The 25,295-nt window shown below is 44.4% G+C and overlaps 1 protein-coding gene across 5 annotated transcripts in view; it reads right to left on the reverse strand.

The window, feature by feature from the left end:
- Positions 1-200: 200 nt before the first annotated feature.
- Positions 201-25,295, reverse strand: part of fam49al (family with sequence similarity 49 member A, like) — a 98,033-nt gene continuing 72,938 nt past the window's right edge. For all 5 annotated transcript variants that reach the window (XM_042295089.1, XM_042295090.1, XM_042295088.1 and 2 more), the window contains 9 exons: positions 17,761-17,882; positions 16,382-16,487; positions 11,959-12,095; positions 11,104-11,181; positions 10,310-10,426; positions 8,731-8,810; positions 2,175-2,301; positions 1,958-2,028; positions 201-1,175 (listed from right to left, as the gene is read on the reverse strand). In XM_042295089.1, coding sequence (XP_042151023.1) covers positions 1,112-1,175; positions 1,958-2,028; positions 2,175-2,301; positions 8,731-8,810; positions 10,310-10,426; positions 11,104-11,181; positions 11,959-12,095; positions 16,382-16,487; positions 17,761-17,882 — 902 coding nt within the window. In that variant the 3' untranslated portion in view covers positions 201-1,111. The remainder of the gene's footprint in view (positions 1,176-1,957; positions 2,029-2,174; positions 2,302-8,730; positions 8,811-10,309; positions 10,427-11,103; positions 11,182-11,958; positions 12,096-16,381; positions 16,488-17,760; positions 17,883-25,295) is intronic.

The raw sequence follows: 25,295 nt of genomic DNA on the forward strand, positions 1-25,295 counted from the left end.
AGATTGGAGGAGTCAGGACTTTTGGAAAGGGACAAGCTATTGGTTTGGAATCAGGCTGTTTTGTCATTCCCAGTCTTATTTTTTAATGTTTGTAATGGAGCCTGGTTTAAATCTTTACAGAGGCTACTAAGAGACGAACAGACAGCGTTGTTTATATTCTACACCAGTGCAAAAATACTTCTCAGACTAACGTTGTTGTACGGAATATTAATCTTTTTGTGTTTATTTTCAGTTTTTTTTTTGTTTGAGTTTTGTTTACTGACTGTAGATTTTCTAATATAGCTTTTTCCTTGTTGTTCTTCTTCTTTAGTCTTATTAATATAGCTTTTTCCTTGTTGTTCTTCTTCTTTAGTCTTATTAATATAGCTTTTTCCTTGTTGTTCTTCTTCTTTAGTCTTATTAATATAGCTTTTTCCTTGTTGTTCTTCTTCTTTAGTCTTATTAATATAGCTTTTTCCTTGTTGTTCTTCTTCTTTAGTCTTATTAATATAGCTTTTTCCTTGTTGTTCTTCTTCTTTAGTCTTATTAATATAGCTTTTTCCTTGTTGTTCTTCTTCTTTAGTCTTATTAATATAGCTTTTTCCTTGTTGTTCTTCTTCTTTAGTCTTATTAATATAGCTTTTTCCTTGTTGTTCTTCTTCTTTAGTCTTATTAATATAGCTTTTTCCTTGTTGTTCTTCTTCTTTAGTCTTATTAATATAGCTTTTTCCTTGTTGTTCTTCTTCTTTAGTCTTATTAATATAGCTTTTTCCTTGTTGTTCTTCTTCTTTAGTCTTATTAATATAGCTTTTTCCTTGTTGTTCTTCTTTAGTCTTATTTCCATCTTGTAACACTTGTTTATTTTTTTTGTTTCGCTATTTTTCTCTTTAATATATATCTCTATAGTTTATCTTCCTTCATTTTCTTTTTTACAAAATGGGAGACAGAATGATGAGCAACACATAGACTTGTTCTTTTCATCAGCGCTTCTTATCAGACCGGATCATTTTGCTTTTCATTCTTGTAAACAAACAGGATTCAGCACACCACAGTTTGTTCTCCCCTCGTTCTTCTTCATCTCCCTCCGTGTTCGCTATCTCATCTTCCTTCCCTCTCTCTGCTCCTCTCACTCTCATTGGAGAAGAGCCCTGATTTGTTTGGAGGTGCTATCGTCGTTTAGATGTCGGGTCGTATACCTGGAGAGGAGGAGGTGGAGAGGAGAGGATGGGAGGACAGAAGGGGGAAGAGGACAGGAGGAGAGAAAGACACATGAGATGAGTATATGTACATACAAGCTACACTCTCTACCTCTCTCTGTCTGTCTCTCTGTCTACTCTCTCTCTGCCTTTCTCTCTCTCTGCCTTTCTCTCTCTCTCTGCCTCTCTCTCTCTCTGTCTGCCTCTCTGCCTCTCTCTCTCTCTGCCTCTCTCTCTCTCTGCCTCTCTCTCTCTCTCTGCCTCTCTCTCTCTCTCTCCTCTCTCTCTCTCTCTGCCTCTCTCTCTCTCTCTGCCTCTCTCTCTCTCTGTCTCTCTCTCTGCCCTCTCTCTCTCTGCCTCTCTCTCTCTGCCCTCTCTCTCTCTCTGCTCTCTCTCTCCCTCTCTCTCTCTGCCTCTCTCTCTCTGCCTCTCTCTCTCTGCCTCTCTCTCTGTGCCTCTCTCTCTCTGCCTCTCTCTCTCTCTCTGCCTCTCTGCCTCTCTTTCTGCCTCTGTCTCTCACTCTCTCTCTCAAAGATCTCTCCCCCGCCTCTCTCTCTCTGCCTCTCTCTCTCTGCCTCTCTCTTGAGGACTCTGTCTCTCTCTGGTCAGTCTGTCTCTCTCTTTTCTGTCTCTATAAGAGCAAACTCTCTCTCTCTTGTCTGTCTCTCTGCCTCTCTCTTTTGGAGGCCTCTTGGCAAAGGCCTCTCTCTCTGCCTCTCTGCCTCTCTCTCTGCCTCTCTGCCTCTCTCTCTGCCTCTCTCTCTCCCTCCCTCTCTCCTCACCTCAGTGCGTTCAGCAGTCCCTCCACACTGTTGGAAGGCTGTTCTTTCAGCACCTTGATGCAGCCCTTCATCTGTACGCACACACACAAACCAAAGATACACACCGCTTTAGACTAAGGTCATCACCCTACTTGAGGACATCAAGTCATGTGTGGTCAGATAGAATCAGCATTTTAAGTAGTATAAGAGTAGAAACATGGGTGTTTGTGTGTCTTACGTCTATTTTGGAGGTCTTGGCAAAGGCTCCTACAGGGTGGACATGGTCGTACAGAATGATCACTCCCACCATCACCCTCATACAGAACAACATGGTGTCTGTGTTGGTGAACCTACAACGGTACTCACTATGGAGAGAGGAGAGGGAGGGGGAAGGGATCGGAGAGAGGTAGGTGGGGGGGGAGGGAGGGAGAAAGGGAGAGGGGGAAGAGAGAGAGGGAGAGAGAGAGGCAAGGGGGAAAGGGGGGGAGAGAGAGGGGAAAGAAAGGGAGGGTGAGAGAGAGAGAGAGGGCGTAGAGAGAGGCAGAGGGAGGGTGAGAGAGTAAGGGGGTAGAGAGGCAGGCAGGGGAGGGTGAGAGAGTAAGGGGGGTAGAGAGAGGGAGAAAGGGGCAGAGGGAGGGTGAGAGGAGTAAGGGGGAGAGAGAGGCAGAGGGAGGGTGAGAGAGTAAGGGGGTAGAGAGGCAGGGGGAGGGTGAGAGAGTAAGGGGGTAGAAAGAGGCAGAGAGGGTGAGAGCAGAGAGAAGGCAGGGGAGGGTGAGAGAGTAAGGGGGTAGAGAGAAGAGGGAGGGTGAGAGAGTAAGGGGGTAGAGAGAGGCAGAGGGAGGGTGAGAGAGTAAGGGGGTAGAGAGGCAGGGGGGGGTGAGAGAGTAAGGGGGTAGAGAGAGGCAGAAGGGGGAGAAAGGGGCAGAGGGAGGGGAGGGAGAGAGTAAGGGGGAGGAGAAAGGGAGGGTGAGAAAGGGGAGTAGAGGGGGGTAGAAAGAGGGGGAGAGAGAGGCAGAGGGAGGGTGAGAGAGTAAGGGGGAGGGTGAGAGAGTAAGGGGGAGAGAGAGGCAGAGGGAGGGTGAGAGAGTAAGGGGGTAGAGAAAGGGAGAGAGAAAGAGAGCGGGATTGTTATTGCTTTAATCAGCTTTAAGGCGCTGATGTTCTTTTGGATAATGACTTTTATGATAATGAGTTATCATGCCAATAATGTGTCAACAGCAACCTTGGGAAAATCCTCTGCATTATCATTAACAGCAGACTCAGAAAACAATGTACTGAGCAAATGTCAAATTGGCTTTTTACCAAATTACAGACCACGTTTTCACCCTGCTCACCCTAATTGACAAACAAACCAAACCAAAGACAGTCTTCTCAAGCTTTGTTGATTTTCAATTTTTTTTTTGTAAAATGGTGTAGGCGGAAAAACATACGACATAATAGAATAGCAATATATATACAGTTGAAGTCAGAAGTTTACATAAGCTTAGGTTGGAGTCATTAAAACTGTTTTTTTTTTACTTTCTTGTTAACAAACTATAGTTTTAGCAAGTTGGTTAGAACATCTACTTTGACACAAAGTCATTTTTCCAACAATTGTTTACTGACAGATTTTTTAAAACTTATAATTCACTGTATCACATTTCCAGTGTGTCAGAAGTTTACATACACTAAGTTGACTGTGCCTTTTAATCTCACTGTTGTAGGGGGCAGTATTTTGACGTCCGGTTGAAAAGCCTGCTACCCAGGCCCAGAAGCTAAGATAAGATATGCATATTATTAGTAGATTTGGATAGAAAACCCTCTGAAGTTTCTAAAACTGTTTGAGTCGTGTCTGTGAGTATAACAGAACTTATTTGGCAGGCGAAACCCCGAGGACAAACCGTTCAAGTTTTTTGTTTTGAGGTCACTCTCTCTTCAATGGGCTTTCATTGGGAATCCATATATCCGTATTATAGGGACCTTCTTGCAGTTCCTATCGCTTCCACTGGATGTCAACAGTCTTTAGAAATTGGTTGAGGTTTTTCCTTTGAGAAATGAAGAAGTAAGACTGTTCAGAACGAGGCTCGAGTCTAGTGTACTCTTTGTTAGAGGCTCGTGACCTGAAAGCACGCTCCACATTGTTTTCCTCCGGTATTGAACACAGTATATCCCGTCTTCAATTTGATCAATTATTTACGTTCAAAAATACCTAAAGGTGTATTACAAAAGTAGTTTGAAATGTTTGGACAATGCTTACAGGTAACTTTTGAGATATTTTGTAGTTACGTTGCGCAAGTTGTTTTTCTGGATCAAACGCGCCAAATAAATGGACATTTTGGATATATATCAATGGAACTAATCGAACAAAATGACAATTTTTTATGTTTATGGGACATATTGGAGTGCCAACAGAAGAAGATCGTCAAATAAATGGACATTTTGGATATATATCGACGGATTTAATCGAACAAAATTGTTTATTGGACATATTGGAGTGCCAACAAAAGAAGCTCGTCAAAGGTAAGGCATGAATTATATTTTTATTTATGCGTTTTGTGTCGCGCCTGCAGGGTTGAAATATACTTTTCTCTCTTTGTTTACTATCCTCAGATAATAGCATTGTTTGCTTTTGCAGTAAAGCATTTTTTAAATCTGACACGTTGGCTGGATTCACAAAAGTGTAGCTTTAATTTGGTATATTGAATGTGTGATTTCATCAAAGTTAAATTTTTATAGTAATTTATTTGAATTTGGCGCTCTGCATTTTCACTGGATGTTGGCCAGGTGGGACGCTACCATCCCAGAGAGGTTTTAAACAGCTTGGAAAATTCCGTCATGGCATTAGAAGCTTCTTATAGGCTAATTGACATCATTTGAGTCAATTGGAGGTGTACCTGTGGAAGTATTTCAAGGCCTACCTTCAAACTCAGTGCCTCTTTGCTTTATATCATGGGATAATCAAAAGAAATTAGCCAAGACCTCAGAAAAACATTGTAGATTCCACAGGTCTGGTTCGTCCTTGGGAGCAATTTCCAAATGTCTGAAGGTACCACGTTCATCTGTACAAACAATAGTACTCAAGTTTAAACACCATGGGAACCACGCAGCCATCATACCGCTCAGAAAGGAGATGCGTTCTGTCTCTAGAGATGAACGTACTTTGGTGCGAAAAGTGCAAATCAATCCCAGAACAACAGCAAAGGACATTGTGAAGATGCTGGAGGAAACAGGTTCAAAAGTATCTAAATCCACAGTAAAGCGAGTCCTATATCGGCATAACCTGAAAGGCCGCTCAGCAAGGAAGAAGCCACTGCTCCAAAACCGCCATAAAAAAGCCAGACTACGGTTTGCAACTGCACATGGGGACAAAGAACGTACTTTTTGGAGAAAAGTCCTCTGGTCTGATGAAACAAAAATAGAACTGTTTGGCCATAATGACCATCGTTATGTTTGGAGGAAAAAGGGGGAGGCTTGCAAGCCGAAGAACACCATCCCAACCGTGAAGCACGGGGGTGGCAGCATCATGTTGTGGGGGTACTTTGCTGCAGGAGGGACTGGTGCACTTCACAAAATAGATGGCATCATGAGGGAGGAAAATTATGTGGATATATTGAAGCAACATCTCAAGACATCAGTCAGGAAGTTAAAGCTTGGTCGCAAATGGGTCTTCCAAATGGACAATAACCCCAAGCATACTTTGTGGTAAATGGCTTAAGGACAACAAAGTCAAGGTATTGGAGTGGCCATCCCAAAGCCCTGACCTCAATCCTATAGAATATTTGTGGGCAGATCTGAAAAAAGCGTATGCGAGCAAGGAGGCCAAAAACCTGACTCAGTTGCACAAGCCCTGTCAGGAGGAATGGGCCAAATATTCACTTAACTTATTGTGGGAAGCTTGTGGAAGGCTACCCGAAATGTTTGACCCAAGTTAAGCAATATAAAGGCAATGCTACCAAATACTAATTGAGTGAATGTAAACTTCTGACCCACTGGGAATGTGATGAAAGAAATAAAAGCTGAAATAAATCATTCTCTCTACTATTATTCTGACATTTCACATTCTTAAAATAATGTGGTGATCCTATCTGACCTAAGACCAGGAATTGTTACTAGGATTAAATGTCAGGAATTGTAATAAACTGATTTTAAATGTATTTGGCTAAGGTGTATATAAACTTCTGATTTGAACTGTATTTACGAATAAGGTGAGGGCACTAGAACAGTCTGCAGCACCCGGCCTCACCCTACTAGAATCTGAAGTCAAATGTCTATTGTTTGCTGATGATCTGGTGCTTCTGTCACCAACCAAGGAGGGCCTACAACAGCACCTAGATATTCTGCACAGATTCTGACAGTCCTGGGCCCTGACAGTAAATCTCAGTAAGACCAAAATAATGGTGTTCCAAAAAAAGGTCCAGTTGCCAGGACCACAAATACAAATTCCATCTAGGCACCATTGCCCAGGAGCACACAAAATACTATACATACCTTGGCCTAAACCTCAGCGCCACAGGTAACTTCCACAAAGCTGTGAACGATCTGAGAGACAAGGCAAGAAGATCCTTCTATGCCATCAAAAAATGTGGCATACTAATTTGGTTCTGACAAAAAATACTTGAATCAGTTATAGAACCCATTGCCCTTTATGGTTGTGAGGTCTGCGGTCCGTTCATCAACCGAGAATTCACAAAATGGGACAAACACCAAATTAAGACTCTGCATGCAGAATTCTGCAAAAACACCAAATAATGTGTGCAGAGCAGAATTAGGCAGATACCCGCAAATTATCAAATTTCATAAAAAGCAGTTAAATTTTACAACCACCTAAAAAGAAGCAATTCCCAAACCGTCCATTACAAAGCCATCACCTACAGAGAGATGAACCTGGAGAAGAGTCCCCTAAGCATGCTGGTCCTGGGTCTCTGTTCACAAACACAAACAGACCCCACAGAGCCCCAGGACAGCAACAGAATTAGACCCAACCAAATCATGAGAAAACAAAAAGATAATTGCTTGACATTAACATTAATTGTTAACATGTGTTTCCCATGCCAATAAATCCCTTAAATTGAAATTGAATTGAGAGGGAGATGGGGGATATGGAGAGAGGAAGAGAGGGATAAAGATAAGAGGTAAAAGAACGACTATGAAAATAACGGAAAAACGATTCAGCTTTCACTTGGCCTGAAGGTCATAAGATGACATGACGTAACATAACAAGAGAGAAGGAAAGAGGATGGAAAGAGTGGAGCTAATCACACAGCAAGAGAGACGGTAAGAAATAGAGAGGTGGAGTAAAAAAGGAGAGAATGTAGAGAGGGATTGAAAAAGAAAGGACTAGAGAAAGAGAGGACTAGAGAAATAAAGGACTAGAGAAAGAGAGGACTAGAGAAATAAAGGACTAGAGAAAGAGAGGACTAGAGAAGGAGAGGACTAGAGAAATAAAGGACTAGAGAAAGAAAGGACTCGAAATAAAGGACTAGAGAAATAAAGGACTAGAGAAAGAGAGGACTAGAGAAAGAGAGGACTAGAGAAATAAAGGACTAGAGAAAGAGAGGACTAGAGAAAGAGAGGACTAGAGAAAGAGAGGACTAGAGAAAGAAAGGACTAGAGACAGAAAGGACTAGAGACAGAAAGGACTAGAGAAAGAGAGGACTAAAGAAATAAAGGACCAGAGAAAGAGAGGACTAGAGAAAGAGAGGACTAGAGAAAGAGAGGACTAGAGAAATAAAGGACTAGAGAAAGAGAGGACTAGAGAAATAAAGGACCAGAGAAAGAGAGGACCAGAGAAAGAGAGGACTAGAGAAAGAGAAGACTAGAGATCTTTCTCTACTAGAGAAAGAAAGGACTAGAGAAATAAAGGACTAGAGAAAGGACTAGAGAAATAAAGGACTAGAGAAAGAGAGGACTAGAGAAAGAGAGGACTAGAGAAAGAGAGGACTAGAGAAAGAGAGGACTAGAGAAAGAGAGGACTAGAGAAAGAGAGGACTAGAGAAATAAAGGACTAGAGAAATAATGGACTAGAGAAATAAAGGACCAGAGAAAGAGAGGACTAGAGAAAGAGAGGACTAGAGAAAGAGAAGACTAGACAAAGAAAGGACTAGAGAAAGAAAGGACTAGAGAAATAATGGACTAGAGAAATAAAGGACCAGAGAAAGAGAGGACTAGAGGAAGAGAGGACTAGAGAAAGAGAAGACTAGACAAAGAAAGGACTAGAGAAAGAAAGGACTAGAGAAATAATGGACTAGAGAAATAATGGACTAGAGAAAGAGAGGACTAGAGAAAGAGAGGACTAGAGAAATAAAGGACCAGAGAAAGAGAGGACTAGAGAAAGACAGGACTGGAGAAAGAGCACCAGAGAAAGAGAAGACTAGAGACCTTTCTCTACTAGAGAAAGAGACTAGAGAAAGAAAGGACTAGAGAAAGAGAGGACTAGAGAAAGAGGGGACTGGAGAAAGAAAGGACTAGAGAAAGGACTAGAGAAAGAAAGGACTAGAGACAGAAAGGACTAGAGACAGAAAGGACTAGAGACAGAAAGGACTAGAGACAGAAAGGACTAGAGACAGAAAGGACTAGAGACAGAAAGGACTAGAGACAGAAAGGACTAGAGACAGAAAGGACTAGAGACAGAAAGGACTAGAGACAGAAAGGACTAGAGACAGAAAGGACTAGAGACAGAAAGGACTAGAGACAGAAAGGACTAGAGAATGAAAGGACTAGAGAAAGAGACTGGAGAAAGAAATGACTAGTGAAATAAAGGACTAGAGAAATAAAGGACTAGAGAAAGAAAGGATTAGAAAAAAAGAGCTACTCACGGGGTCTCCAGCATGACGCGACACACACAGGCCATGGTGCTCAGACAGTCTGTGGTGTCTTCAATGGGTAAGGTCTTATTCTGTAACACAGACAGCAGAGGGAGACAGAGAGTAAATACCAGCAATGGCCCCTGGAGGGAAATGGAGAGTAAATACCTACTCTGGCCCCTGGGGGGAGACGGAGAGTAAATACCTACCCTGGCCCTGGGGGGAGACGGAGAGTAAATACCTACGCTGGCCCCTGGAGGGAGATGGAGAGTAAATGCCAGGCTTGGGGTGTGGTGAGGCTAGTATAGGGTGACTTGGGGTGTGGTGAGGCTAGTATAGGGTGACTTGGGGTGTGGTGAGGCTAGTATAGGGTGACTTGGGGTGTGGTGAGGCTAGTATAGGGTGAAGACTCATCTCTTCAGTGGGTCATATGATTGAGTGTAGTCTGGCCCCGGAGTGTGAAGGTGAACAGAAAGGCTCTGGAGCAACGAACCGCCCTTGCTGTCTCTGCCTGGCCAATTCCCCTCTTTCCACTGGGATTCTCTGCCTCTAACCCTATTACAGGGGCTGAGTCACTGCTTACTGGTGCTCTTCCATGCCATCCCTAGGAGGGGTGCTTCACTTGAGTGGGTTGAGTCACTGATGTGGTCCTCCTGTCTGGGTTGGCGCCCCCCCCTTGGGTTGTGCCGTGGCGGAGATCTTTGTGGGCTATACTCGGCCTTGTCTCAGGATGGTAAGTTGGTGGTTGAAGATATCCCTCTAGTGGTGTGGGGGCTGTGCTTTGGCAAAGTGGGTGGGGTTATATCCTGCCTGTTTGGCCCTGTCTGGGGGTATCATCGGATGGGGCCACAGTGTCTCCTGACCCCTCCTGTCTCAGCCTCCAGTATTTATGCTGCAGTAGTTTATGTGTCGGGGGGCTAGGGCCAGTCTGTTATATCTGGAGTACTTCTCCTGTCTTATCCGGTGTCCTGTGTGAATTTAAGTATGCTCTCTCTAACTCTCTCTCTCTTTCCTTCTTTCTCTCTTCTCTCGGAGGACCTGAGCCCTAGGACCATGCCTCAGGACTACCTGGCCTGATGACTCCTTGCTGTCCCCAGTCCACCTGGCCGTGCTGCTGCTCCAGTTTCAACTGTTCTGCCTGCGGCTATGGAACCCTGACGTATTCACTCTGATTACTATTATTTGACCATGCTGGTCATCTTTGAACATCTTGGCCATGTTCTGTTATAATCTCCACCCAGCACAGCCAGAAGAGGACTGGCCACCCCTCATAGCCTGGTTCCTCTCTAGGTTTCTTCCTAGGTTTTGGCCATTCTAGGGAGTTTTTCCTAGCCACCGTGCATCTACACCTGCATTGCTTGCTGTTTGGGGTTTTAGGCTGGGTTTCTGTACAGCACTTTGAGATACCAGCTGATGTAAGAAGGGCTATATAAATACATTTGATTTGGTTTGACTTGGGTTGGTAGCTTTCGTAAAGGCTAGTATTGGCTCTTGTTTAAGGGGGCAGGAGTTGGCCGCTAGTTAACATTAAGGACCAGAGGGAGGGGTGTGATGGGGGAAGGAGGTAGGGAATAGAACAAGGGTGACTGACCTCTGACACAAACTTGGTGGTGGCGTTACTCAGGGTCTTCAGCATGGGCGTGGCCTCGGCGTAGAACAGAGACATCCGATTGGCCATCTCATTGTTCACCTCGTTCTCTGCCTCCAACTGCAGCAGAGCGAGATGGTTTTGAACAAGGCAACATTTGCATATTTGGCACAGGATTCCACTTTAACTGTTGTGTATTATTAAGTCAACTAATGTGACATCATTCAATGTTTTTCCTGTTTGCAATTCATTAAACATCTACATAGAAAACACTGTACTGATAAATAAACACTGTGGTGATGAGTAAACACTGTGGTGGTGAGTAAACACTGTGGTGATGAGTAAACACTGTACTATGTGGTGATGAGCAAACACTGTGGTGACGAGTAAACACTGTGGTGATGAGTAAACACTGTGGTGATGAGTAAACACTGTGGTGATGAGTAAACACTGTGGTGATGAGTAAACACTGTGGTGATGAGTAAACACTGTACTATGTGGTGATGAGCAAACACTGTGGTGACGAGTAAACACTGTGGTGATGAGTAAACACTGTGGTGATGAGTAAACACTGTGGTGATGAGTAAACACTGTGGTGATGAGTAAACACTGTGGTGATGAGTAAACACTGTGGTGGTGATGAATAAACACTGTGGTTGTGAGTAGCTTTTATCTTTTTCACATGTGACTATGGTAACAGTTTGTCATGAACACTGTTACCCTAGCAACTGCCTGACAGATTAGCCAAGTGATCCAGGTTAAAGGCACCAGTGTAGCACAGGCCAACATGTCCTTACCTGCTGGTTGTTCAGCCTGTTTCTACTGATTGTCCTCCTGTAGTAGCTGAAGTCATTCTGAATGGCTGGGTTTGTCATCTATAGGGGGAAGGGGAAAGAGAGGGAGGGGGAAAGGAGAGAGGGAGTGAGAGGGAGGGGGAGACAGAGAGAGAGGAAGGGGGAGAAGGAGAGGGAGGGAGGTTGAGAAGGAGAGAGAGGATGGGAGTGGGAGAGAGAGGGAGGGGGAGAGGGAAAAGGGGGAGGTGGGGGAGAGAGAGGGTTAGGGAGGGGGGGAAGAGGAGGGGAGGGAGAGCGAGACAAAGATGGACAGTGGCTAGAATAAGTACAGTTAAAAAAACAGTACTTAATACTCTTAAGATGACCTAGTGTCCCACTGAAGGACAACAGGAAGGAGAGAAAGACTGGTCATTCACAACAGGAAGGAGAGAAAGACTGGTCATTCACAACAGGAAGGAGAGAAAGACTGGTCATTCACAACAGGAAGTAGAAAAAGGCTGGTCATTCACAACAGGAAGGAGAGAAAGACTGGTCATTCACAACAGGAAGGAGAGAAAGACTGGTCATTCACAACAGGAAGGAGAGAAAGACTGGTCATTCACAACAGGAAGGAGAGAAAGACTGGTCATTCACAACAGGAAGGAGAGAAAGACTGGTCATTCACAACAGGAAGGAGAGAAAGACTGGTCATTCACAACAGGAAGGAGAGAAAGACTGGTCATTCACAACAGGAAGTAGAAGTATGTATAGGAAAGGGATATGAAGTGTTATGAAGGTAAGGACCACTTTTCCCTCCCTCTCTCTCTCCCTCCCTCTTTCTCTCCTCCTCCCAAATCCCTCGCTCCTCCTCCTCCTCACTTTTAGTTCGTCGAAGCTGAGGGTGAAGTGGAGTATCTCAGCGAACTGTTTGGCCAGGGCCTGTTCTCTCTCTAGGTGCTGCATGGGAGCGTAGGGAGGGCTCGTCAGCGCCTCCAACAGGCTACGCAAGGCATTTTCTACAAAGACACATGTACATAACGTTAGTATCATTACCATTAGTATTCAGTCAGCTGATCATGTAAGTTTTCATAAGAGCTAGTGGCTCCTCAGAACGGTCTTATAGCCACATTACACACATGCGATTCATAAATAGTATTGTCTGCATTCCTGTGTCCTTGTCCTAATCATATCCCTTACTATGGTGTCCATTCGCATGCTATTGAACCCAGACCACGGTATAGATGCATGTAGCTCTGTCAAAGTAATGGCTCAGCCTGTCCCTTGGGGACCAATCCCTTCCCTCTGAATCATTAACTATTCAACAGCTCTTCTATAAATACAGTACTGATGTGTTTTATCTGAGACGGCCTGGATAGAATCTCCACTCTCCCTCCTCCTGCTGCTAGCTCAGAGCTACTGGAGCATAGATATATAATTAATAGAATCTCCGCTCTCCCTCCTCCTGCTGCTAGCTCAGAGCTACTGGAGCATAGATATATAATTAATAGAATCTCCGCTCTCCCTGCTGCTGGCTCAGAGCTACTGGAGCATAGATATATAATTAATAGAATCTCCACTCTCCCTCCTCCTGCTGCTGGCTCAGAGCTACTGGAGCATAGATATATAATTAATAGAATCTCCACTCTCCCTCCTCCTGCTGCTGGCTCAGAGCTACTGGAGCATAGATATATAATTAATAGAATCTCCACTCTCCCTCCTGCTGCTGCTAGCTCAGAGCTACTGGAGCATAGGTATATAATTAATAGAATCTCCGCTCTCCCTCCTCCTGCTGCTAGCTCAGAGCTACTGGAGCATAGATATATAATTAATAGAATCTCCGCTCTCCCTGCTGCTGGCTCAGAGCTACTGGAGCATAGATATATAATTAATAGAATCTCCACTCTCCCTCCTCCTGCTGCTGGCTCAGAGCTACTGGAGCATAGATATATAATTAATAGAATCTCCTCTCTCCCTCCTCCTGCTGCTGGCTCAGAGCTACTGGAGCATAGATATATAATTAATAGAATCTCCACTCTCCCTCCTGCTGCTGCTAGCTCAGAGCTACTGGAGCATAGATATATAATAAATAGAAACTCCACTCTCCCTCCTCCTGCTGCTTGCTCAGAGCTACTGGAGCATAGATATATAATTAATAGAAACTCCACTCTCCCTCCTCCTGTTGTTGGCTCATAGCTACTGGAGCATAGATATATAATAGATTTTAAAAAACTCTAATCTCCCTCCTCCTGCTGCTAGCCCACTGGAGAGCTACATAGATATCCAGTATACTAGATAGATATATAATAAGTAGATATAGAGTGAGTAGAGAGAATGTTCCTGGTAATGTCCTGTGGGTTAGGGGTGTACTGCTTGCGTCACCTCTCAGACTGTTGTGACTTTTCTCAGTTTTCTAAACAGGTAGCAAATGGTACATCCTTCCTCATCACAGAGCCACTGTATGGGAATTCTAGGTATTGTATTTCTATCATCAGTAGAGTACTGCAGCCTTCGCGTGTGCTACAGTAAACTGCAGGAGAGGAAGATGGGGATGTGGAGGGGACTGGTGAAGGACTGCGTTACAGGAAAGGAAGAAGGGGATGTGGAGGGGACTGGTGAAGGTCTGCGTTACAGGAGATGAAGATGGGGATGTGGAGGGGACTGGTGAAGGTCTGCGTTACAGGAGAGGAAGATGGGGATGTGGAGGGGACTGGTGAAGGTCTGCGTTACAGGAGAGGAAGAAGGGGATGTGGAGGGGACTGGTGAAGGTCTGCGTTACAGGAGAGGAAGATGGGGATGTGGAGGGGACTGGTGAAGGTATGCGTAACAGGAGAGGAAGATGGGGATGTGGAGGGGACTGGTGAAGGTCTGCGTTACAGGAGATGGGGATGTGGAGGGGACTGGTGAAGGTCCGTGTTACAGGAGAGGAAGATGAGGGATGTGGAGGGGACTGGTGAAGGTCTGCGTTACAGGAGAGGAAGATGGGGATGTGGAGGGGACTGGTGAAGGTCCGTGTTACAGGAGAGGAAGATGGGGATGTGGAGGGGACTGGTGAAGGTATGCGTTACAGGAGAGGAAGATGGGGATGTGGAGGGGACTGGTGAAGGTCTGCGTTACAGGAGAGGAAGATGGGGATGTGGAGGGGACTGGTGAAGGACTGTGTTACAGGAGAGGAAGATGGGGATGTGGAGGGGACTGGTGAAGGTCTGCGTTACAGGAAAGGAAGAAGGGGATGTGGAGGGGACTGGTGAAGGTCTGCGTTACAGGAGAGGAAGATGGGGATGTGGAGGGGACTGGTGAAGGTCTGCGTTACAGGAAAGAAGATGGGATGTGGAGGGGACTGGTGAAGGTCTGCGTTACAGGAGAGGAAGATGGGGATGTGGAGGGGACTGGTGAAGGTCTGTGTTACAGGAGAGGAAGATGGGGATGTGGAGGGGACTGGTGAAGGTCTGCGTTACAGGAGAGGAAGATGGGGATGTGGAGGGGACTGGTGAAGGTCTGCGTTACAGGAGAGGAAGATGAGGATGTGGAGGGGACTGGTGAAGGTCTGCGTTACAGGAGAGGAAGATGGGGATGTGGAGGGGACTGGTGAAGGTCTGCGTTACAGGAGAGGAAGATGAGGATGAGGAGGGGACTGGTGAAGGTCTGCGTTACAGGAGAGGAAGATGGGGATGTGGAGGGGACTGGTGAAGGTTTGCGTTTCTTCTTGTAGTCAAACATTGTGAGAGTCTAATTCGCTACTTCCTGATCGAGCTCCCCTTCACCTGGACGAGGAAGTGTTTAAAGGTACTGTGTTTAGTGTGAGAAGTGTGTTTAGTGTGAGAAGTGTGTAGGGTCTGTGTTTAGTGTGAGAAGTGTGTAGGGTCTGTGTTTAGTGTGAGAAGTGTGTAGGGTCTGTGTTTAGTGTGAGAAGTGTGTAGGGTCTGTGTTTAGTGTGAGAAGTGTGTAGGGTCTGTGTTTAGTGTGAGAAGTGTGTAGGGTCTGTGTTTAGTGTGAGAAGTGTGTAGGGTCTGTGTTTAGTGTGAGAAGTGTGTAGGGTCTGTGTTTGGTGTGAGAAGTGTGTAGGGTCTGTGTTTAGTGTGAGAAGTGTGTAGGGTCTGTGAGAAGTGTGTAGGGTCTGTGTTTAGTGTGAGAAGTGTGTAGGGTGGTTAGTGTGAGAAGTAACCATCTCTCTCCCTCTCCCTGTCTCACTCTCCCTGTCTCACTCTCTATCGCTCTTTCTCTCTCTCTCTTTCTCCCCCTCCCTCCCTCTCTCTCTTTCTCCCCCTCTCCCTGTCTCTCGTTCCCTCTCTCTCTTTCTCCCCCTCTCCCTGTCTCACTCTCTCCCCCTCTCCCTGTCTCTCTCTCTATCTCTGCTCGATGACCGCGTTCTGTTGTTTCCTTAGCAACTGCTGCCTGCCTGCTAGGTCAGGCTACTGCAGAGGAGGAAAGAGCTGTGTGTGTGTATGTATTTTAGTGTGTGTGTGTGTGTGTATGTATGTATGTTAGTGTGTGTGTGTGTGTATGTATGTATGTTAGTGTGTGTGTGTGTATGTGTGTGTATGTATTTTAGTGCGTGTATGTATGTGTGTGTGTATGTGTTTTAGTGTGTGTATGTATGTGTGTGTGTGCATGTGTATATTTTAGTGTGTGTATGTATGTGTGTGTGTGTTTATTTTAGTGTGTGTATGTATGTGTGTGTATTTGTGTGTGTGTGTATGTATTTTTAGTGTGTGTATGTGTTTTAGTGTGTGTATGTGTGTGTGTGTGTGCATGTGTATATTTTAGTGTGTGTGTGTGTGTGTGTGTATTTTAGTGTGTGTGTGTGTGTGTGTGTGTGTTTTGTGTGTGTGTGTGTGTGTGTGTGTATTTGTGTGTGTATGTATGTATGTGTGTGTGTGTGTGTATGTATTTTTGTGTATGTGTGTATGTGTATTTTAGTGTGTGTATGTATGTTTGTGTGTGTGTGTGTGTGTGTATTTTTTAGTGTGTGTATGTATGTGTGTGTGTGTGTGTGTGTATGTATTTTAGTGTGTGTATGTATGTATTTTTGTGTGTGTGTGTATGTATGTATGTGTGTGTGTGTATGTGTTTTAGTGTGTGTATGTATGTGTGTGTGTGTATGTGTTTTAGTGTGTGTGTGTATGTGTTTTAGTGTGTGTATGTATGTATGTGTGTGTGTGTGTGTGTGTATGTATTTTAGTGTATGTGTGTGTGTGTTTTTGCGTGCATGCTTGTTTGTGGTCTGTGTGTGTGTGTGTGTGTGTGTGTGCGCGCGCGTGTGCGTGTGTGTGTGTTTGCATGCATGTTTGTGTGTGTCACCCACCCAGTCGGAGGGAGAACTCGTAGAAGCGTTTGAGCTTGGCCACCAGGGGGCAGACTGCGTTCCAGGCCTTCTCCTGTAACTGCAGATCACCTGGGTTCTGGATGGCCTGTAGAGGAAGAGGAAGAAAAGAAGAAGAAGAAGGTGAGGAAGATGACGACCGAGGAAGAGAAGAAGAAGAAGGGAGAGGAGAGGAAGTAGAGCCCTGGAAGTAATCCACAATTTAGGGAAATATAGAATCATCTGGAATGGAAACCAGTATTTCTAACATTAAAAGGATTTCCTTCCTTAATAAGTAATCACTGATCTGACAGGACTGGATTAGTGAGAGCCATATGTTGTAGATTATTGATTACTTCAAGGTCTATGCTGTCCATAAAAAAATATATCTTTGAATGGAACATAAACTACAGCAGGAAGCTAGGACTACACTATACTATATACTCAATACTATTACGCTATAGAGCGATCAAAGCTGAACCGCCATGCTATTCTCTTCTCAGTGGTCGTTGATACAGGAGATTGGGAATTGAAGCCCCTGGTTCCCTGTCTGGTGTTGATAATAGCATGGTCGTGATTGTTGTGTGTTCTGTGTTTTGATGCCTGGCCAACGGCTGACCACCAGGCCGCTTTGAAGTCTGTGATGTGTGTGTGTGTGTGTGTGTGTGTGTGTGTGTGTGTGTGTGTGTGTGTGTGAGCAAACCTTTGAACTTGACTCAACACCACCCATCCACCACACGTTAAAGACCAACGTTTGAACAGTAGAACTGTTTGATGCACCGTTAGTGTAACGTTTGTGGCCGTGTGGCTTGTAGGCTCTCTCCTAATTAAGAGACGCACACAGCTGGTGAACAAGAGTATAATAACATGAATAACGGGAGAAGGAATATATTCAGGTAAATCATTATTTGTGAATAGTAATTTGTGTGTATCAGAATAGCAGGCTACCTATTGCAATTTGGTTTCATTTGTTACAGCACTTAACGGCATTAACAAATATTCATATTCTGTTTAGTCGTCGTTGTCCTCCCCCTCCCTGCACACACACACCCCTCCCCTCCCCTCTCGTATCTCCTGTCCCCCTCCCTGCACACACACCCCTCCCCTCCCCTCTCGTATCTCCTGTCCCCCTCCCTACACACACACCCCCCTCCCCTCACCTCTCGTATCTCCTGTCCCCCTCCCTACACACACACACACCCCTCCCCTCACCTCTCGTATCTCCTCTCCTCGCCCCTCCCTACACACACACACCCCTCCCCTCACCTCTCGTATCTCCTGTCTCCCCCTCCTCACACACCCCTCCCCTCACCTCTCGTATCCCTCCCCCCCTCCTCACACACCCCTCCTGCCCCCCCCTCCTCACACACCCCTCCCCTCACCTCTCGTATCTCCTGTCCCGCCCCGTTGTACGACTGTAGTTCAGCCAGGATGCCGTGGGCCTCCTCCAGCACAGCACTGACCTGGTTCCATACCGCCGTCTCTGCCTCCGTAGGCTGAGCATCTGGAGGAGGGAGAGGAGCATGATGGGACATGGAGTTTTGGAGGGTAGGGTTGGAGTTGAGAGGAGCATTATGGGAAGTTTAATTTTGGAGAGGAGAGTAGGGACAGGGTATGTGTGGGGGATTTGGGGTTTAGGTTATAGGACAGGGTGTGTGAGGGGGGGGAATTGGGGTTTAGGTTATAGGACAGGGTGTGTGAGGGGGGGGAATTGGGGTTTAGGTTATAGGACAGAGTGTGTGAGGGGGAATTGAGGTTTAGGTTATAGGACAGGGTGTGTGGGGGGAGAATTGAGGTTTAGGTTATAGGACAGGGTGTGTGTGTGTGGGGGGGATTGGGGTTCGGTTTATAGGATGGGTTGGGGGTGAAAGGGGAGTAAGGGGAAGGGTGTTTAGTGACCGAGGGAGGATGAGGATTGAAAGAGAATTAGCACGAAGATCTTTGCAATATAATCATATATCTGTACAGTCACTACACGCCGCAGAGGTCCAGGTCTTGACATGAGATATGTCTGTACAGTACCTCCACTACTACAGTGGATTAGACAGTCCTGTCCCAGAGAGGGGGGTGTTGTTAACATCTGCTAACCGTGTGTATGTGACCAATAACATTTTAGTTTGATTTGATATTTGTTCACATTTCTCCTTCTACGTTCAACATAGTTCCTGTGAAGAGTTGGGTGTAAGAAGTGTCAATGTTTGATCGTCATTGAATGCTGCATGTATGTCAGCAAGCTGGTTTATTTGGTACTTGACGTTTGAGTTACATGTTCACATGTCAGGTCAAGGATCTGCACCCCCCTTTTCGAGGTGAATTAATATAGTTGGTCTCAGTACAATCGGGAATAAGCTAGTTAATCAGCTCTGTCACACACAGGAGTCAGGGAAGCACGACCTAAAGCTTGGGTTGTTGTGATATGATGTCAGTGATATCGTATCACCCCTGACTGTTGTTGTCGCTGTAGGTCTCTCTCTTTACTTAGTGTTGTGTTGTTGTCTTAGGTCTCTTTATGTAGTGTTGTGTTGTTGTCTTAGGTCACTTTACGTAGTGATATCGTATCACCCCTGACTGTTGTTGTTGCTGTAGGTCTCTCTCTTTATGTAGTGTTGTGGTGTTGTCTTAGGTCTCTTTACGTAGTGATATCGTATCACCCCTGACTGTTGTTGTTGCTGTAGGTCTCTCTCTTTATGTAGTGTTGTGGTGTTGTCTTAGGTCTCTTTACGTAGTGATATCGTATCACCCCTGACTGTTGTTGTCGCTGTAGGTCTCTCTCTTTACGTAGTGTTGTGTTGTCTTAGGTCTCTTTACGTAGTGTTGTGTTGTCTTAGGTCTCTTTACGTAGTGTTGTGTTGTCTTAGGTCACTTTATGTAGTGTTGTGTTGTCTTAGGTCTCTTTATGTAGTGTTGTGTTGTCTTAGGTCTCTTTACGTAGTGTTGTGTTGTCTTAGGTCACTTTAGTGTAGTGTCACCCCTGTGTTGTTGTCTTAGGTCTCTTTTTACGTAGTGTTGTGTTGTCTGTCTCTTTACGGTGTCTTTACTCTTTACGTAGTGTTGTTGTCTTAGGTCTCTTTACGTAGTGTTGTTGTCTTAGGTCTCTTTACGTAGTGTTGTGTTGTCTTAGGTCTCTTTACGTAGTGTTGTTGTCTTAGGTCTCTTTACGTAGTGTTGTGTTGTCTTAGGTCTCTTTATGTAGTGTTGTTGTCTTAGGTCTCTTTACGTAGTGTTGTGTTGTCTTAGGTCTCTTTATGTAGTGTTGTGTTGTCTTAGGTCTCTTTATGTAGTGTTGTGTTGTCTTAGGTCTCTTTATGTAGTGTTGTGTTGTCTTAGGTCTCTTTATGTAGTGTTGTTGTCTTAGGTCTCTTTACGTAGTGTTGTGTTGTCTTAGGTCACTTTATGTAGTGTTGTGTTGTCTTAGGTCTCTTTATGTAGTGTTGTGTTGTCTTAGGTCACTTTATGTAGTGTTGTGTTGTTGTCTTAAGCCTCTTTATGTAGTGTTGTGTTGTCTTAGGTCTCTTTATGTAGTGTTGTGTTGTTGTCTTAGGTCTCTTTACGTAGTGTTGTGGTGTTGTCTTAGGTCTCTTTACCTAGTGTTGTGGTGTCTCTCTTGTTGTGATGTGTGTTTTGCCCTATATATATATTTTTTTTTTTTTTTTTTGTCCCAGCCCCCCTTTCCTGCAGGAGGCCTTCTGCCTCTTGGGAGGTTGTCATTGTAAATAAGGATTTCTTCATAGCTGACTTGCCTAGTTGAATAAAGGTTGAATAAAGGTGGAATAAAGGTGGAATAAAGGTGGAATAAAATGTATTACAGTTATGCATTGATAAGGCTTAAATTGCCTACTTTTTTAAAACACTTTTTGCATGCTTTTTATGGGGGGGGGGGCTTATCTATAATTATATAAATTATACAATTGTATATCTTAAGGTTCTTGAAAATGTGGATGAGAAAGACCCTGAAATCCTTGAATTTGACATTCCAATTCCTGTATGAATGGTGTTTAAAGGATGTATAGTCCTAGACCTGTGTTGTCGCTGACTCTCACGAAGCAGTAGGACTCTGGGGTTGGCCAGGCCCGATTTAAACGATCCCCCAGATTAAACAGAACAGGAAAGGTCTGACCAATCAATCTGCTGCATGCATGCCGGCCAGCAGCTGGGCTGCACGGGAAACCGGGCTGCACTGTGGTCAGAGGAAGGGGGAGAGAGAGAGGGGGAGGGGGAGAGAAAGAGAGAGATGGATGGATGGGACGAGATATAAGAAGAGAGATAGATGGATGGATGGGATGAGATATAAGAAGAGAGAGAGATGGATGGATGGGACGAGATATAGGAAAGAGAGGGATGGATGGATGGGACGAGATATAGGAAAGAGAGGGATGGGACAAGATATAGGAAAGAGAGAGAGATGGATGGATGGGACGAGATATAGGAAAGAAAGAGAGAGAGAGAGAGATGGATGGATGGGACGAGATATAGGAAGAGAGAGAGAGATGGATGGATGGATGGGACGAGATATAGGAAAGAGAGAGATTGATGGATGGGACGAGATATAGGAAAGAGAGAGATGGATGGGACGAGATATAAGAAGAGAGAGAGAGGACAGGAACAGGAAGAACAATCCAAGTAGAGACAGCAAAGAAAGATCCATATGGTGGAGAAAGAGAGGTGGAAAGAGGGGCTGTGGGAGTGGGGGGGAGAGAGAGCGAGAGACAGAGAGAGAGAGAGAGTGTGTGTGTGGGCACAGAGAGGGTGAGAGCTGTAGAAAATAGTGTTGCTTAATTCACAATACAGCATTTTCTTTTAGCCCTGCGTCAGCCTGATGTGTTCCTATAGCATTGTCTCCCTCTACGCTTCTACGTCACAGAGATCCACATTTAGAAATGGCCTTTCATATCCAGAGGAGGATTGTGGGTAGTGTATGTGAACTGCCAAATGGAGTTCACATACATCTTCTTCTTTTTTGTCTCTCATCCAAAGGTCGTAGCCAGATCAGCTGAACAGCCAAAACTAAAGTACACACACGTTGCCTCTCAATCACTGCACTGTAGGCTTTTGTTTCTGTTGCTAATTTTACATTTTTTTTTTTGTAATTAAAAAGATATTTGTTCATACTGGTGGTCCCCTTTGGGAATCGAACCCATGGCCCTTGGAGTTGCAAGTGCCATGCTCTACCAAATGTGTGTGTGTGTGTGTGTGTGCGTGCGTGTGTGTCAGTGACTAAACGGGACAGGCAGGGGATAACTTATGCTGACGGCAAGAGGCTAAATAACTAATTCAGAGTCCGCAGAAGAGACAGTCCGGCGTGACCATCCATCCGTGGGACACACACACACACACACACACGGCCCTAACGTGCACCTCCCCACAGCTCCAGCCACTTGAAGGTAGCGACAGGTAGATAAAAATAGCGCTGACGAATCCAAAAAGTATGAAAACCAACGGTCCAATATAATAGAACCCTGCCAAATATTACGCGTACTCGTTTTCGGACTCTGATAAACACTTGACAGTGTCTGTTTGTTCATGTTCGTGATCAGCGGATGTTGTGGCCATTTTGTGGTGTAATTTGCAGGGATTCAGAGACACCTGTGCTCTCCATAAATCCACTCCTGCGTTACCGTAGAGATGGAACGCCTCAAACTCTCCTCACATACACAAAGGAGCTGTTCATAACGTCTGTTTAATTATCCCAGGATACACTTCCCTGTTGTTGACCCGTATCCCTGGTCTATGTTGTTTGGTTTGTAATGGAGTTGACCCATATCCCTGGTCTGTGTTGTTTGGTTTGTAATGGAGTTGACCCGTATCCCTGGTCTATGTTGTTTGGTTTGTAATGGAGTTGACCTATATCCCTGGTCTGTGTTGTTTGGTTTGTAATGGAGTTGATCTATATCCCTGGTCTATGTCGTTTGGTTTGTAATGGAGTTGATCTATATCCCTGGTCTATGTTGTTTGGTTTGTAATGGAGTTGACCTATATCCCTGGTCTGTGTGGTTTGGTTTGTAATTGAGTTGACCTATATCCCTAGTCCATGTTGTTTGGTTTGTAATGGAGTTGACCCGTATCCCTGGTCTATGATGTTTGGTTTGTAATGGAGTTGACCCGTATCCCTGGTCTATGATGTTTGGTTTGTAATGGAGTTGACCCGTATCCCTGGTCTATGTTGTTTGGTTTGTAATGGAGTTGACTTATATCCCTGGTCCATGTTGTTTGGTTTGTAATGGAGTTGACCTATATCCCTGGTCTATGTTGTTTGGTTTGTAATGGAGTTGACCCGTATCCCTGGTCTATGTTGTTTGGTTTGTAATGGAGTTGACCCGTATCCCTGGTCTATGTTGTTTGGTTTGTAATGGAGTTGACCCGTATCCCTGGTCTATGATGTTTGGTTTGTAATGGAGTTGACCTATATCCCTGATTTATGTTGTTTGGTTTGTAATGGAGTTGACCTATATCCCTGGTCCATGTTGTTTGGTTTGTAATGGAGTTGACCTATATCCCTGGTCCATGTTGTTTGGTTTGTAATAGAGTTGACCTATATCCCTGGTCTATGTTGTTTGGTTTGTAATGGAGTTGACCTATATCCCTGGTCCATGTTGTTTGGTTTGTAATGGAGTTGACCCATATCCCTGGTCTATGTTGTTGACCTATATCCCTGGTCTATGTTGTTTGGTTTGTAATGGAGTTGACCCGTATCCCTGGTCTATGTTGTTTGGTTTGTAATGGAGTTGACCCGTATCCCTGGTCTATGTTGATTGGTTTGTAATGGAGTTGACCTATATCCCTGGTCTGTGTTGATTGGTGTGTAATGGAGTTGACCTATATCCCTGGTCTGTGTTGATTGGTGTGTAATGGAGTTGACCCTGTTTAGATGAGTTATTGTGTCGATGCTTTGTTTTATTCTAGATGAAGGTGAATTATTACAGTTATAGGTTATGGAGTAGGTCTTTAGCTTTGGTCTGTGTTATTGTTAACTCAAGCTTTCATCTGTGTGACAGAGGTGACTTCTGCCTCTCACCGGAGCAGGAGAGTACAGTGCTACTGTAGAGAGGGGGTTTACTCTGCTTTAGGACAAACATCCCTTTCTCTCTAGCAGTGGGCTCTCCCTCTTCCATAGGATCTATAACAGAATCGACCAGTGGAAGGAAACATTTCTGTTAATAAACAGGGGGAACTTTGGAGAAGGCAGGAAGGAAGACAGGAAGGAAGGCAGGAAGTTAAATGTTAGAGGTCAGTGTGGAAAGATGGAAGGCGAGGATGGATGCGGTTATCTTGTAAACGACCCTCGTTGCCCCCCATACACACACAAACAGGCATATGAACGCCACCGGAGGCTGCCGGGAGGAGTCTTAGTTGGACCGACTCATTGTGATGGCTGGAATAGAATTCATGGAACGGTATCAGACTCATGGAAACCACACGTCTAACTTAGTTCCATTTAATTCCATTCCAGCCATTACGATGAGACCTTCCTCCTATAGCTCCTCCTACCAGCATCCTCTGGCACGCACACTCACGCACACACCAGATTTTAAACATAAACACATGCACACACTCTCACAAGAAGATAGATAGAGATGGTCTGAGGCTGTAAGACATCTTTATCTCATAGCAAGAAGATAGATATAGATGGTCTGAGGCTGTAAGACATCTTTATCTCATAGCGAGAAGATAGATAGAGATGGTCTGAGGCTGTAAGACATCTTTATCTCATAGCGAGAAGATAGATATAGATGGTCTGAGGCTGTAAGACATCCTTATCTCATAGCGAGAAGATAGATAGAGATGGTCTGAGGCTGTAAGACATCTTTATCTCATAGCGAGAAGATAGATAGAGATGGTCTGAGGCTGTAAGACATCTTTATCTCATAGCGAGAAGATAGATAGAGATGGTCTGAGGCTGTAAGACATCTTTATCTCATAGCGAGAAGATAGATAGAGATGGTCTGAGGCTGTAAGACATCTTTATCTCATAGCGAGAAGATAGATATAGATGGTCTGAGGGTGTAAGACATCTTTATCTCATAGCGAGAAGATAGATAGAGATGGTCTGAGGCTGTAAGAAATCTTTATCTCATAGCGAGAAGATAGATAGAGATGGTCTGAGGGTGCAAGACATCTTTATCTCATAGCAACAAGAGAAAAGCAAGGGCCTGATTCCAAACTTAAAATCTGGATACAATTTGAATTAGTAGTAGCCATATTCTGGCTTCTTGCTTATACTAGTCTTCACATAACTAGTCTTCACATTACTGGTCTTCACATTACTAGTCTTCACATTACTAGTCTTCACATTACTAGTCTTCTCATTACTAGTCTTCTCATAACTAGTCTTCACATAACTAGTCTTCACATTACTGGTCTTCACATAACTAGTCTTCACATTACTAGTCTTCTCATAACTAGTCTTCACATTACTAGTCTTCACATTACTAGTCTTCACATTACTAGTCTTCTCATAACTAGTCTTCACATTACTAGTCTTCTCATTACTAGTCTTCACATTACTAATATTCACATAACTAGTCTTCACATTACTAGTCTAAACATTACTAGTCTTCACATAACTAGTCTTCACATTACTAGTCTAAACATTACTAGTCTTCACATAACTAGTCTTCACATAACTAGTCTTCACATTACTAGTCTTCACATTACTAGTCTTCACATTACTAGTCTTCACATTACTAGTCTTCTCATTACTAGTCTTCACATAACTAGTCTTCACATAACTAGTCTTCTCATTACTAGTCTTCACATAACTAGTCTTCTCATAACTAATCTTCACATTACTAGTCTTCTCATAACTAGTCTTCTCATTACTAGTCTTCTCATATAACACCAGATGAGTTATTCCATATGAAGACCAGCCTCAGAGGAGTTGGGTTAAATGTGGAAGACACATTTCAGTTGAATATATTCA

Source organism: Oncorhynchus tshawytscha, linkage group LG13 (assembly GCF_018296145.1).
Source record: "Oncorhynchus tshawytscha isolate Ot180627B linkage group LG13, Otsh_v2.0, whole genome shotgun sequence".
Classification (NCBI taxonomy): Eukaryota; Metazoa; Chordata; class Actinopteri; order Salmoniformes; family Salmonidae; genus Oncorhynchus; species Oncorhynchus tshawytscha.